The sequence below is a fragment of the Mytilus galloprovincialis genome, chromosome 10, assembly GCF_965363235.1.
Source record: "Mytilus galloprovincialis chromosome 10, xbMytGall1.hap1.1, whole genome shotgun sequence".
Classification (NCBI taxonomy): domain Eukaryota; kingdom Metazoa; phylum Mollusca; class Bivalvia; order Mytilida; family Mytilidae; genus Mytilus; species Mytilus galloprovincialis.
In genome coordinates, this window is record NC_134847.1 from 47887879 (window position 1) to 47900162 (window position 12284).

A 12284-nucleotide genomic window follows, 5' to 3' on the forward strand; every position below is an offset into this window, starting at 1 on the left:
ATATTCACACCTTCGAATGACATACCAAAATAATCCTTTTCCATTTCAATATTCAAACCTTTATAAGAATTAACGTTTGATAATTATATGTTTTTTTTAAAATTTATCATATTTTATTGAAATCTGTACATTTGTTAGTTTAAAACATCAAGTACCAGTACCTTATCCCAACCTCCTTAAAATTAGTAAATAAACATATTTATACAGTTGTTAGTTTTTGTTAGTATTATACCTACAATAATAATTAAGTATAACAAATGAACAGATTTTGAAAAAAAATATATATATAGTTTTTTATATTGAATTTCATTTTTTTCTTATTTGCACATGAACATAATGAGTTATACACACTTGTATGCATAATAGTTATATACATGTTTTTTGTGTTTTGTTTTTATGAAAGTAAAGGAGTCCAGGGGTTCCAGCAGTTTTCTGTCCTACTGAGTAATTTATTTTTATAGAATATATTTTTTTCTATTAATAAGTTTTCTTTTAAATATTTTTTAGTGCTATTATATTGGTTTGTTCCATAGATAGTTTATTCTATAAATGTAGAATTTTGTTAACAGAAGTATCGAGTTTCTTATATCATTTTTATCTGTTTTTGTTAGAATACCAAATAAAACTAAATCAATATTTAAAGTTAGTTCTATTTCCGTCTTCTCAAATATACAGGAGTTAAGGTCTTCCCATAGTTTAAATATACATGGACACGTCCAGAATATATGTTCTATTGTTTCAACCCCGCCGCACCCAAAACTACAAATATTTGTATTCTTAATTTTTATTTTAAGGAGAAGTTCATTCGTGCCTAAGAGTCGATGTATCATTCTGTATTGAAACCACTGCAATTTTTGATTTTTTGTTAAATAAAAGGGCAATACATGGATATTTTTCCAATTGAAATTTGCATTGAGAATTAATAACCATTTTTGTTCACATTTTTGTTTAGGATTTGACTTTTTACCATTCAAAATATTTTACATATCGTTTGAACCTTTCTGGGTTCTAATGTTATTAAGAATTAGCATTCATAATTAATCTACAATGCAAAGTAAATTACTCAGTAACTGCGAGTAATCTTAATGCAATACCTAATGTATCTCTGTTGTGTGGATATATAATAACCCGTCCTGGTCCACTCTGTGTTTTGTTTCATATATTTCTGTTTGTATCTATGATCAGTTTTTCCACTGATTTGTATAATTGGTTTTATTTTGTACTGTAACACATTTACATGCTTGGGGAAGGGTTTGGCACCAAAAAACTAGTTTAACCTCGCTACATTCCGTATGTGCCTGTGCAAAGTCAGAATTCTGTATTTCAGTGTTGTCGTTTATTTGTGGTGTTACATATTTTTTCGGTCATCAATTTGTTCATAAGTCAGGGCGCTAGTTTTCTTGTTTGAATTGATATACACCTGTCATTGTATACCTTATAAAAATGACTATGAGGTATTGGCTTACAGTGACCTATAGTTGTTATATTTTGTGTCATTTGGTCTCTTGTGGAGAGTTTTCTAATTCGCAATCATGCCACAACTTATTTCTTAAAGCATTGTTAAGAAAATAGCATTGTATAGTGCACGACAAGCTAAGTCCTATAATATTCAGAAGTGAAAATCTGATTTTCCATTGGGCGAGAAGGGATGAGTATATTCTACACAACGAAAGTATCAAGATTGTAATCCGATTAAAGGTTGCCAAGTATGACCCAAACCTTGCACGAATTTTGAAATACAAGGTTCTTTTGGTTGAAATATAAAACCATGACTCTAATAGCTAAATTTAAAATTCCGATTTTCTATTGCCTTAAATTTGAAATTTGAACTTTCTACTACTTCAGATTAAAGAATTGTTAAAACGCGACTTTCTGTTTTCTTGAGCTACGGGTGATCATCAGCTGAAAAATATGAACAAATGTTGTGAAGAGGTGTAAGTTTAAATCCTTGTTTTTCAATAGGAAACAATTCTGTCTATTATTACATGAATTAAGTTTATTCAAGGCAATACATCAAAGTTCTTTAAATGTTATCGTGGAAACATGTTTAAGTGACTTTGATATTGTGTAAAATTATCGTAATAAAAGAGACGCGGAAGAGTATTCCAACGCGTAAGTCGAAAGTAAAATCACTAAAATACTGAACTCCGAGGAAAATTCAATCGGAAAGTTCCTAATCACATGGCAAAATCAAATGACAAAACACATCAAAAACAAATGGACAACAACTATCATATTCCTGACTTGGAACAGGCATTTTCAAATGTAGAAAATGGTGGAGTAAAACTGAAAAAGCAATGTCATCTAATAATTTGGATGATTAACTGTTTCTAATATGTTAAAACATGTATTTAGTGACTAAAATACAATACTTTGAAACAGTTTGATATACATTACTTTACGGCATTAAGGGGACGAACATTTTAAAATATCCTGTGCGGAGGATTTGGATTTCTAAAATAAACAATATGACTCTACAACTTAATAAATAAATTAAAAAAAAACATTCTGACTAACATTATGCATTGCAATTGTACATGAGATTGCCAAAAAAAAAAAAACCCATTGTCTGCAGCATTGTCTCTCTCATATCCTCGAACAATTTAATTATGTTTTTGTTTAATGAGAATCCATTTACTTTTTCGATGGTTCACTCTAGATCAGCCCTTTTAAGAATCGCCTCTTTATGGAAGTTAAACTCTATTTTATTCCAACGACAGGTCATTCTATGGAATTGATTTTAAATATTTTTTTTATAAATAGAATTAATAAAAAGGATAAGATAAAATCGAGGATTGAAATGGGAAATGTGTCAAAGAAACAACAACCCGACCACAGAACAGAGAACGGCTGAGAAAATCACACACCCGGGAGCAGGCTACAGTTTGACCTTAAACATATTTTACTCCACAGTTAGGTGTGTAGTTTCGCATTTTGGCCCCTGTGTATTTTTCAAATATGAGAGCTAGTGTGCAATAAAATTCATTTTTAGATAGCTGAGTATTAAAATAGCCTTTGTATTGGGTTTATATGAACATCAAGATTATGTAATGTATGTAATATAGGCTGTTTTCTATATGACAGTCCGTATTTGCATGTCCCTACCATACATTGGTCTGGCAATTATTGTAATGTTTTTTTCAAACTTTTTATCGCACGAACTTTGTGATTGGATTTTACGAAATAATGAGGCGAAAGACACCCATTTTTTATTTGATCATTAGGAAGATTTATGAAAACAGTTTCTAAAAAGGTATCACTTAAAGGCATTGAAATTCTAGTTTGATCCAAAATTTGGGGGGATATGTGACATGTCCACCCCCCTTTTTGCAATATTTTATGGTAAATAAATGCAGAATGTTGCCATGGATACACATAAAAGGAATTAATTTTCACTCTTTTAACTTTTGAAAATCAAATCTATGGAATATACTGATTACATACATATGCACATGTACAACACAAACAGTTAGGTTAATGTATTAGAAATCCAGGAATAGGAGATGATAAAACATTTTGTCGCTCATTTTTAATTTTATTTTCTAACTGTGGAGTGCTACCTAATTCAATGAAAACAGACGTCACACCAAACTCCAAAACATATAAATGATACTATAATTTAACAGCATACAAGACTTACAAAGGCCAGAAGCTCCTGACTTGGGACAGTCGCAAAAAATGCAACGAGGTTTAACATGGTATGTGATATCTCTGACCTCTCACAATACCGCTAGTCAATGTAGAATAAACAATCACACTTCGATACACATAGTTAAACTCAGTTTAAAAGACGTCCGAGTACGATGTCAGAATAGGTAACAAAAGAAACTAATCAAAATGGCAATTATATAAACAAGGAACTACTAACAGTTACTGACATGCCAGCTCCATACCTCAATAAAATTGATTGAAATACTTTGTCTTCATCATACGAAAATCAAGCACAATATTTTCCATTAGGGGTTTAGTATCATACCATCATAAAATATATGGGAAGAACATAGCTTGTATCATGCCTTCAACTGGTTTTTGAATAAATGTGTTTATTTCCGATCAAAACCTATGAGTGAATCAAAATTAATACCCAAATATGTTATTTTTAATGATCTGACATTACATATATTGTATTATTATGACATACGAGCGCATTTTTCTTTTATAGAGAAGACAATAATGTATTAAATCTTATTGTTTTGTTTCATTATATTATTCCTTATAATCACATGCGTAACAGCGGTTGACATTTCGTTGTCTCCAATGTATTAAGCGTGTTTTCAAGAACATGACAGTGGCATTGTATGGTGTAACTACTGTCATAAATCGTCATAATTTTTTCAGTTAGCAACTAAAGATATCTATATCAATGATACAGACGTAATCTAAACATAACCTTTCCCTTAGGCTTCATCATACGGTGTTTATATACCCCAACTCGTTTTTTAATGTCTGTACATGTAGTGATGTCATCGATTTAAACGAATATAATAAATACATCACTGGTAAATTATTAACTCAGGTATTTCGTTACCATGTATTACATAAACTTTTACTACATTATTTCATATATACAGAAATTTGATTCACAAATTTAGCTGTAACTGTGAATAATAGTTTTAAAACCGCTATTTCACATCATCAATTTGACGGTATTGTACTAAAAGAGCGGAAATAATTTTACCCATATTAACTCATCGAACCTTAAATCAATTTTATTAGTGACGGTTATCTTATTAATGTTTAAATAAGATCTGTTAATACTGTTAATATTGAAATTGACATCCGTCTTGTCATCAACAAATTCAAACAATACATCACTGGTAAATTATCAATTTGGTCGCTAACTGAAAAAATAATAAAAGTGTACTCTTTTCTATTGTTTATTGAATGTATAAATTCTCATCCACGTAAATTTTCAATTAAGAGTTTGCTTTATCTATACATGTTACATAAAGCATGGTACATAGTTATCAAAAGGTAAAATCTCTTTTCGTTTTTTTTTAACCAGAAAGACCGGAACCTTTACATGAGGTTTGGTGGAAGTTCCTTTCTGTTCAGTTTTATACCAATGAAGGAGTTGATGCAATCACCATTAGCAACGTTTTAAAATTTTTGGAGGTCAATGGTGTATTAGAACCTAAACAGTAAAAGAGCAATATGACCGGAAGGACATAAAAATAATCCATCTAATGTCAACTTAAGGGAGTTGAAAATTTAAGTCATGTCGAAATTTATAAACGGACAATTATAATGAGGTTCGTTATAAATCAAGTCAGTACTGGCGATTGAACTGATGAGACGCTCCGGGACTTATAGTCCACCAGCAAAGGTATCGACCCAATTCTGTAAAAAATGAAAAAAAAAAAAACATTTTAAATTGTATTCATATTACTCTTTTATGGACTTGACTTTACGAGGAACGCCCAAAGCCGACTATTCGAAGGTCAATGGTGTTTAAGAACCTTTGCAGTTCAAGAGCAATATGACCGAACAGGACATACAAATAATACCCAACTGAATTCAATATAAATTTTGCTTAAAGGAGTTGAAACCTTAGTTTTTAAATAATGTTGAAATTTATAAACGGAAAATTGTAATGAGGTTGGTTATAAATGATGTAGGTACTGACGACTGAACTGATGAGACCCTTTATTCTGTAAAAAGTGAAAACAACACTTTTTAAATAGTATTCATACACACTAAAATTGATTGTGTTATCTTAAATGAGGGGGTTATTCTTATGATCCAAATATTATCCTTGGAAGATGGAAAGAAGAGTATGCTTAACTTTTTTCGGGGATTTCAAATGAAGCGAATAATGAGTTAATAGACGAAATAGAAAAATTGAACTCAAGATGGGAACAAGAACTGAGTAATATTGACATTGAAACTGGTATTGGAATTGAGCACACTGCAAATGAAATTAATGACCAGATATCCTTAGAAGAAACTAAACAAGCTCTTCGAAGAGGTAAACTTGGTAAAGCGGTAGGAATTGATAACCTTCCAAACGAAATTTTACGTAATGATAATTTAACTAATGTATTACACGAACTGTACAATACATACTTTTGTAACGGGATAGTTCCTGATGTAGTATGGTGTCAAAATATAATACAACCGCTTCTTAAAAAAGGGAAGGACTACCGAGACCCGTTGTCATACCGTTGCATTAGCCTTATGTCCACTGTTGCAAAAGTGTTTAGTCATATCTTGAATAAAAGACTTGTAAAGTACATCGAAGAAAATGACCTTCTTAGTGAGGAACAGAATGGTTTTAGAAAATTACGTTGCTGTTTGGACCATATTTTCACCCTTTGTACAGTTTTGCGTAACCGGAAATCTATGAATATGGACACTTATCTGTGCTTTATTGATTTTAGTGAAGCGTTTGGCTCTGTAAACCGCACACTGCTATGAACAAACTATTGTCAAATGGTATACATGGAAATTTCTACAGAACTATAAGAAATATGTACTCGAAGTTGCAAAGCGAATATCAAGAAACACACTAACTGACTGTTTTTTTTTGTTGACGCCGGTGTCCGTCAAGGGGACAATTTAGCGCCCACACTTTTCGCGCTTTTCATAAACAGTCTTATCCCAGAAATCAATAACTTACACAAAGGAATTAACATAGGAGACGACATGGTAAGCTGTCTCTTGTATCCCGACGATTTAGTTATTATGTCTGACAGTGCTGATGGACTACAATCGCAACTTGATGCTTTGCACAAATAGACAAATGACCATTTAATGACAGTTAATTACGACAAATCTGAAGGTATGCACATTCGAAAAACTACTGTTAACCAGTACTTTTATGTTTGGTGATAAAGCATTGGAACTTAACTCAAAATATCGCTATCTTGGCCTAGTCATTAGTGAACACACCGATTTTACAACTACAACGCATGAAATACTTACCGCAGGCAGCAGAGCTCTAGGATCGTTAACTTCAAAATACTATAATATGGGAAACATGGACTATGACACTTACACCAAAATTTATGACAGTACAGTGTCGCCGATACTTGAATACGCATCTGCTGTATGGGGATTTAAGAAGTACAATCCGCTAGAAAGATAACAGTACAGAGCCATACGGACATTTTTGGGAGTTGGCATGCACGCTCCTCTCCCGGCTATCACAGGAGATACAGGCTGGATTCCTATATACACGAAAACTCAATGTAACATGATAAAACTATGGTGTAAATTGTGTGAAATTCCTGAATATAAGTTGTGTCGCAAAGTTTTAATGTGGGATTTGAACATTTCCAACAGATATAAAAGAACATGGAGTAATGATATAAAAAAATAATGACTAAATGTGGTCTACAAGATGTGTATCTCAATCAAAACTCAGAACGACGACCAACGGCTCATATCGTTTCTTGTGTTAAGAACCAACTCGTTGAACTGCATCAACAGGAATGGCTAAATGCATTGGAAGATATGCCTAAATTACGAACATATAAAAACGTTAAAACTGACTACAATGTAGAGCCATACTTGAAAAAGTGTTTATCAAGACAACAACGATCAGTGATAGCCCGGATGCGAAGCGGAACTTTACATTTAGAGATCGAAAAGGGCAGATTTCGTAATGTGTCACTTGACCAACGCCTTTGTAAAATGTGCAAGTTTCAATCAATAGAGGACGAATCCCATCTCTTGCTGTTTTGTGAACGCTATGAACAATTACGAACAACATTATTTAATGATATCCGAGATCAGTACAACATAGACTTAACTACGCGAACATCAAATTAAAACATCTATTTTGTAATTACAGCAAGCTTGTTTCTAACTTTATTTTGAACTGTTTTACCATCAGACAATCTGTGATCAACTGATAACGTGACTTGCTATAATTTGCGTGTAAATTTGAACTATATTTATTTATTTATTTTATTTTCAATAATGATACACAATGTACAGTGCATCATAAGCCTATTTGGCTGGCTGAAAATTACTTGTATATATGAATGCAATTTTTGTTATAATTCAGTTTGCACTTTAATATTAAAATATTCTATTCTAAAAATATTCTATACAGCGCTTTAATGGACTTACCTTTATGAAGAACACTAAAACCGACTATTAGAAAGCAATGATGTATTAGAACATGTACATAAATACACAATATGTCATATAATAGCCGAATCCATATCAGGTCAACTTTGCCTCAGATAGTTGACAGGTCAAGTATGGCAAACCGTTTTTATCAAGACTATGTTTAAACTAATTTTTCGTAAAAATTACACATTGAGAATCTATAAAAAAGCGGTAAGGTTTCAAAAAATCTCAAATAACACATTGAGATTTTAAAATACGAAAAACATTCACTTTTTAAGTTAAATGATAAAATCATCATATATACCAGAAATGTGTTTCGTCTACAAAAAACTTACCAGTGACCCTCGAATAAAAAATGATGAAAAGGCCAAAAAAAGTACGAAATTGATGAGCATAATGTAGGATTTTATGCATCTTATAAAAGTGTTTTACTTGAATTATTTTTGTCTTTTGAAATACAAATGGCATACAATTATCGTAATGGGGGTACGTGGATAAATTTATCGGTTTTCAAGTGCTATATTGGCTGCGCATCATCGCTACAATGGCTTCCATTTTGACAATTGTCAAAATTGAATGGCGTAATGGGTAGATAATTTTGACAAACTAACTTAATCGGGATATTTTGCTTGGACGTATGGGTCTCTTTACAAAAGCCTTTGAACTATTAGCCATATTTTGCAAGGTAAATTTTTATAGTTGTTTACGTTTATTTGCCATGATAGGCACTTGTGAAAACATTTCATCAATAGCTGGTCTTTTTGCAGATTGTTCCAGTGTTTTCTTACACTGATTTTTTTCAAGTTTTTCATCATTTTGTTATATTTGGTAATGAGAGTAAGTGGGTATTTTTCTTGTTAGTTTTTCTATACGTTGTATTTCTCTGTAAACATTTGACACAACATTGAAAGACTTACGAGTTATGTCCCCTTGTTGTTTTAAGTTTGAAAAAGATTCAGATTATGCATGTTAACTAGATAAGTGCGCATAGTAAGAGCGCATACATCTTAGTGTGTTATTTTAAATTCTCAGTGTGTAATTTAAAATTATCTGTTACATTTTCAATTATCAGTGTGTGCTTTTTTATTTTTTGTAATATCAATGCATCTTTATGAAATCTCAGTGTGTTATTCTTAATATTCTCAGTGATTGTCTTAAAATTTTTGTTAACCTGAGTATGTTTTTTTTATATCTCAAATATATATTGCAAATTTAAAAAAAGAGAAGGTTTACACATATAGTTTTGACGAGAACGGCTATACTTAGTCATACTTAGTTAACATCTTATAGTCTTAAAAAATATCTACATTGTTTCTTCAAGGACAAGGTCAGTTCTTAGTATATTTACATGCAGGTATACTTATGTGTACAAGTTTGTATAGAAAAATAACTTGGAATTAGTATGTGATAAAAATTCTTGAAACATTAGTTGCAAATTTAATGTTCAATATATCTATTCAAGGTCCAATTCGGATCAACAGTAAGTAAAAAATGTTCTGGTAACTAACAGAAAACCCTGGCCGTTTTTGACACAACTTTTTTGATCTTTTGGTCCTCGATGCTGTTCGACTTTGTGCTTGTGTCGGCTTTCAAACTTTTGTATCTGGGCGTCACTAGTAGATCTTGTGTGGACAAAATGCACTTCTGGCATATTAAAATTTTGAACTTGTTGCCTTTTGTTGGCTGTTGTTTGTGTGTTTCTTTGTCGATTGTGTTCTCCAATTTATTTATATTGTAGTCCTGTGGTGTTGAGTTGTCATTTTAATGTTATATTTCACATGGCTATAGAAGAGGGAGGTTTGGCATGCCACAAAACCAGGTTCAACCCACCATTTTTTCCTGTTAAAAATGTCCTGTACCAAGTAAGGAATATGGCCATTGTTATATTATAGTTCGTTTCTGTGTGTGTTACATTTTAACGTTGCGTCGTTTGTTTTCTCTTATTTTTGAGTGTAAATTCACATTGCGATAAGACGTGTCACGGTACTTGTCTATCCCAAATTCACGTATTTGGTTTTGATGTTATATTTGTTATCCTCGGAGGATTTTTTCTGATGCTTGGTCCGTTTCTCTGTGTGTTACATTGTAGTGTTGTGTCGTTGTTCTCCTCTTATATTTAATACGTTTTCCTCAGTTTTAGTTTGTTACCCCGATTTTGTTTTTTGTCCATGAATTTATGAGTTTGAACAGCGGTATACTACTGTTGCCTTTATTTATACATTATATTAGATATTAATTGAAAGACACAGATGCAAATGGCACAGTTAAAACATATTTAAATATATATTCAGAAAATTCAAGTCTACTGGTTTGACTGTTCCTGTGAACCCGATTGTTGTGATTGTGAATTTGATGTCGTTGTCGTCTGTTGTGATGAACTTTGGATTGGGTACTGTTGATAGGACGGCTGATCTTGGTAGTTTTGCGCTTCGTAGCCAGTCTGCACATTCTTCGTTGTGCCATAATATGGTGGTGGTGCTGGTATATTTGGATAACCTTGATTAACATATCCTTAAAGTGAAACAAAAAGCTAAAATTAGACATCATTTACACTAATTAATTTTTAATATACGTAGGGGATTAAACTTTTTTAGTTAAGGATGTATTCTTCTGACTTTTAAGTCTCGTTCAGTCTCGTTGAAATCTCGTTCTTGAATTATTTCCAAAACATTTGATAGAAGTGAAAAATATCAATGAATTTAAAAAATATTATAAACAAACATAAATCTGTGAAAAAATTGTGTATTTACAATGATGGTGTTTGAGTAATCCAGTTTTCAAAGTTTACGATTAATCAAGTCAGTATTTTTAGCGTTTGAAACGGACAGTTTCTTTAATGCCTTTTCAAGCATCCGCATGATACCGAATATAAAAAAAATATGTTCACAACTTACTGGATGACGTATCAACGTTCCAATGATTTTAAAGAATCATTATTTTAGCAGTGTCACAGTGGAAAATTGGACAACAAAAATGATTTTGAGACTTTTCAGACATTTTGTAAAAGATTTTGTAAAATCTCTGTTTTGTTATATATTCAATATTTCACTAAGGGATTATTATACAAGATTTAAGTCAAGTTTAGAAGATTAAGCTAATCTAATTTCATGTTTTAATTTGTTTTTCAATTAGCGACATTTTACTTCAATTGATATATTATTCGTATATGACAAGACAAGACTTTAATTCCATAAATAAGTCTGTATGTTCTATACTTGGTTATTATTAGCTATGTGCTAATTTTTCTGTAATCCCTTAATTGAAATTTCTCACTCATTTAGAGAAATATTTGTCAAGTCTATTGAATTAGTGTTTGGTTTGCTATATAAACTATGTTATTATTTTGATGTGGCAGATTGGATTTAGTATTACACTGATCAGTTCCAACTCTGTACAATTGTATTCCATGCTGAACTTATTAAATTATACATCGCGCTAACCAGAGTCGTCTTTTGTTACAAGAGCTAGTCCCAGAGTTAGAGTCCGTGCAGACTTGCCGTACTGTATATTGTATGTGTGTGGTTCCAGGCCAACACATTTCCCAGTCACAGATACTCCCAGTTTCTATTTGTGACAATAGGATTTGTCCAACGAAGTTCTTTGCGGCTGGAGAGTTCGTTATTTAGGGACGACATCAAAAGATTGATGTTGGATAAAAAAAATTAAATCAAATAGTTTGGGGTGGGGGTCAACATTGCTGCAAGTTTTGTTAATCTAAAATCGATTTTACATATATCCCTATTGGTCAATCAATTTTTTCCAAATTAAGTTAAGAGGGAGGTGTGGGGGTCAGTGAAAAAACTATGTGAATTAAGTTTTTTATCCTTCATTGAACTTTTGATGTCGTCCCTTATCATACTAGGATATGTCCACCGAAGTGTTATGCTTTTAGATGGTTAGATACTCATTTTTCGATTTTTTTGTCAGTGTCCATTATCCCTGGTTATAAAAATATAGTATAAATGTACTACACTTTAATCTAGTCAGTGTTTTCAGAAAAAAATATTGAAACAAATCAAAGTAAGGATGAACGAATGAACGATACAACAAATGAACGGACCAACGAACAAACGAACGGACAAAGCAATACCTAACATATACACATACTTCACTAATTAAATTAGGGATCAACTACGTAGGCATGTTGAAATAAATGTAAATGTTTAAAGTTTTAAACAATTAACGGTATTTAAAAGTATGCATCA

The 12284-nt window shown here is 31.8% G+C and overlaps 1 protein-coding gene across 2 annotated transcripts in view; it reads right to left on the bottom strand.

Annotated features, from left to right (window-relative positions):
• Nucleotides 1–10274: 10274 nt before the first annotated feature.
• Nucleotides 10275–12284, bottom strand: part of LOC143047705 (uncharacterized) — a 28088-nt gene continuing 26078 nt past the window's right edge. For both annotated transcript variants that reach the window (XM_076220914.1, XM_076220915.1), the window contains exon 6: nucleotides 10275–10590. In XM_076220914.1, coding sequence (XP_076077029.1) covers nucleotides 10382–10590 — 209 coding nt within the window. In that variant the 3' untranslated portion in view covers nucleotides 10275–10381. The remainder of the gene's footprint in view (nucleotides 10591–12284) is intronic.